We start from the raw sequence: 3294 nt of genomic DNA on the forward strand, positions 1-3294 counted from the left end.
GTAGATCACTTGCTCATAATTGCATACAATATGCTCAACTTGGACAAGATCAATTTGCAAAACAGACTTGTGACAACCTTGAATAAAACCGTCCGTGTAAGCAAAAAGGCACAATAATTTAATATGGTTGGCTCTCATAAAATATAATTGATCTTTTACTAACAGTGGTTAGAATTTATTAGACTAAAAGTATTTTGGTCAGACATCATATACAACTTAAAATCCTCCTTTGCTACTATACAAGGCAACAAAAACTCTTCAAAGAGGACAAAATGGTGGTTTAGCTCCAACCAGTTTCATCATTTATTTTTAATTCAGGTCTTTCCACACAGTGAGATCTTACCAATGCACTGCTTTACTGCATTCCTTAGATCTTGGTTTCTCAAACTGTATATGATGGGGTTCAGTAGTGGGGTGACAACAATATACAGCAAAGACAAAGACTTGTTGACATTAAGTGATTGCTCATTGGAAGGCACCACGTACATGATAATTAATGTTCCATAGTACATACAAACCACTGTCAGATGGGAACTACATGTGGAAAATGTTTTATACCTTTCATTGGATGTAGTCATCCTGAGAATGGTAAGGATAATAGAAATATAAGACCACGTAATAACTACAAATGGCCAGAGTGTTATCGCAAATGAAAAAATAAGTGCGCAAAGTCTGACTTCACTTGTGTCTGAACAAGACAGGCTTAAGATTGGTTCCCGGTCACAGTAGTAATGATTAATTATATTAGCACCACAAAACTGCAGTCTGCTGAGAAGTATAATTGTCCCAACAGTAGCCATTAGGCCAATCACCCAGACACTTAGTGCAAGCCAGTAGCAAAGCCTTTCGTCCATTATGGTGGTGTAATGCAAGGGGTTGCAGATGGCCAAGTACCGGTCATAGGACATTACAGCAAGCAGAAGACATTCTGTAGTTGCAGCAGTTCCAAAGAAGTAGAACTGTAAAAGGCATTTAGCAAGGGAAATGATTGCTTGGTCTGCCACTAACAAATATAACATGTTAGGTACAATATTTGTGGTTAAAAGTATTTCACATAAAGACAAATTCCCAAGGAAAAAATACATTGGATTGCTGAGCTGTTTGCAAATAGCCACTAATGTTATGATTAGGATGTTCCCTGAAATTGTAAACACATAGGACATCAAAAAAACTATGAACAGGAAAGTTTTAAAGGTGCGAGATGTTTCAAATCCAATGATAATAAATTCCCTGATGATGAGATCAGTCTGATTCTTTGCCATGACCTGGAAAACATGTATAAATTACACGGGGTCTGATTGAGATTATGTTCAGAGTAGATATTGCTGCTGATTACATGGAAACAGCAGTGATAGCTCTAATATGGTAATGCAGCAGGAGTCAGCTCACCTCCCGCTTGCAGTAGTGATCTGAACTGCATCCTAGGACATAGCGTTGGGTAATTTGCAACACCATCAGTTTGGATGCGTGTGGCATGGAGTCATGCAAGCTAAACACTGCAGCTAAACAAATAGGCCAGGAAATCTCTGTCCTTTGACTGATATCTAATCCTCGGTCCTCCCACACCTACACCCCTCTATTTTGGGAATTGAGGCCGTGGCATCCCCTCCCGACCCCCAAAAGAGCATCATACTGTAAATCATTGACAGTCTGATGCTGTACTGCGTCCTCTGTCATAGACCTATTGTGCACATACTGTATGCAATATAGGTCTGGTGCATGTGCAAAGAACATCAGTACATTACCTCATGTGCAGCACTGACAACAGGACCGGAACCAGGCATACTCTGTGAAAAAAAAAAAAATCAGTTCAGTTTGTCAGCCTATTTCTTAACAAATATTGTACCTGTCCCTATTACTAAATAAAAATGTAAATTCAAAAACAAATTTTGAAAAATTAAATTGTACATTTTATGACATTTAAACAGCTGAAATATGCACCTGCACTTATGTAATGTTACCCCAAAAAAGTATTGATAACAATGTTGTACAGCAGTGGTGCTAGCAAGCCATTATATCAAATCTATGGCAGGGCATGCTGGGACGTGTAGTTCCACAACAGCTGGAGATCCATGAGTTAGACACCACTGTTGTACAATATATTTATTACAGTCATAAACTGACTTGTGAATAATAAAAGTGAACTAAGAAAATAAATTTATTGGCTACGATAACTAGCCAAACGATATATTACACAGAGATATCCCCATTTCTAGCAATTTACCTGGAATACTGTAAGCAAAATATAACTCTCATGATTGCAATCCTATTTTCAAGCATAAAATCTGTACATAATGGGTAAAGTAGATCAGGTTTTACAATAAACACTACTTTTTTGTACATTACATAGAAGTTGCTTGTAAATTTAATTTGAATGTAATGAATTGTAAACACAAAGCTAATGATTTTTTTGTTAATCTGCCCTTATTACTTAAAATATTTGTTTGTTTTTTTTGCAGTGAAGGGCATTACAGTATGTCTGATTATTATGCAATGAATGGTACTACATTATATACTGTATACTGTATATAATGTTGGCATTCTGCATATCATTGACATGTTGCTCTAAGTTGGACGAGTGGACAACAAATGACATATAGGGCAATAATCAGTGTTGTTTTCTGCATACAGTATGCTGTTCATAAATTTGAATATAAGTAGCTGATGCAGGCACAATTTGCATTAATTAAAAAGCCAAATTTTTGATCATATGCAGTGTGACAATGACCTTAATAAGTATGGCTGAAAGCACCTATAACATTATTTCCTACTTGGAGTAGAGGGTGGTTATCTGTGCACCAATTATATTGTGTGGAGATAGCGGCTGCGCTAACGGGACACTGGTCCGATGATATTGGTTAATATGAGCAAACAATTGGATAGTGCTGCGCTCGGCTCCTTTGTGATTGTGTGTGAGTAACAATCAACAATGTGGTGTAATGGGTAAAATAAGGTTTACTTAATAAAACAATACACAATCATGCATAAGTTATACAATTCAGGGGGTACAATTTGGTTGTACAATTTTGATTGGGTGCAACCAAATTGTACCCCCTGCATTGTATCATTTATGCATGATTGTGTATTGTTTTATTAAGTTAACCTTGTTTTACCCATTACACCACAGGACTATCCAATTGTTTGCTCTTATTTCCTATATGCCCCCATCTATTTTTTACTTGCACCAAATGCATTCCCTATTCAGCATTATTAAAACACGCACACAAAAAAAAAACATTATGTGCCCATGCAATGAAGAAATGATCAGTGTCAGCACTGTACTTAGCCTACTTT

The 3294-nt window shown here is 36.7% G+C and overlaps 1 protein-coding gene across 1 annotated transcript; it reads right to left on the reverse strand.

Moving 5' to 3' along the window:
• Positions 1–314: 314 nt before the first annotated feature.
• Positions 315–1262, reverse strand: LOC146080108 (olfactory receptor 10A7-like). The gene has a single exon (XM_083187020.1). It carries the CDS (start codon positions 1260–1262, stop codon positions 315–317), a length of 948 nt encoding a protein of 315 aa, XP_083043146.1.
• Between the last annotated feature and the right edge of the window lie 2032 nt (positions 1263–3294).

This window comes from Crinia signifera, chromosome 1, assembly GCF_055691185.1.
Source record: "Crinia signifera chromosome 1, ASM5569118v1, whole genome shotgun sequence".
Lineage (NCBI taxonomy): Eukaryota > Metazoa > Chordata > Amphibia > Anura > Myobatrachidae > Crinia > Crinia signifera.

Coding starts and splice junctions, on each gene's coding strand:
- LOC146080108 (XM_083187020.1), bottom strand. CDS start 1,262: ATGGCAAAGAATCAGACTGATCTCATCATCAGGGAATTTATTATCATT.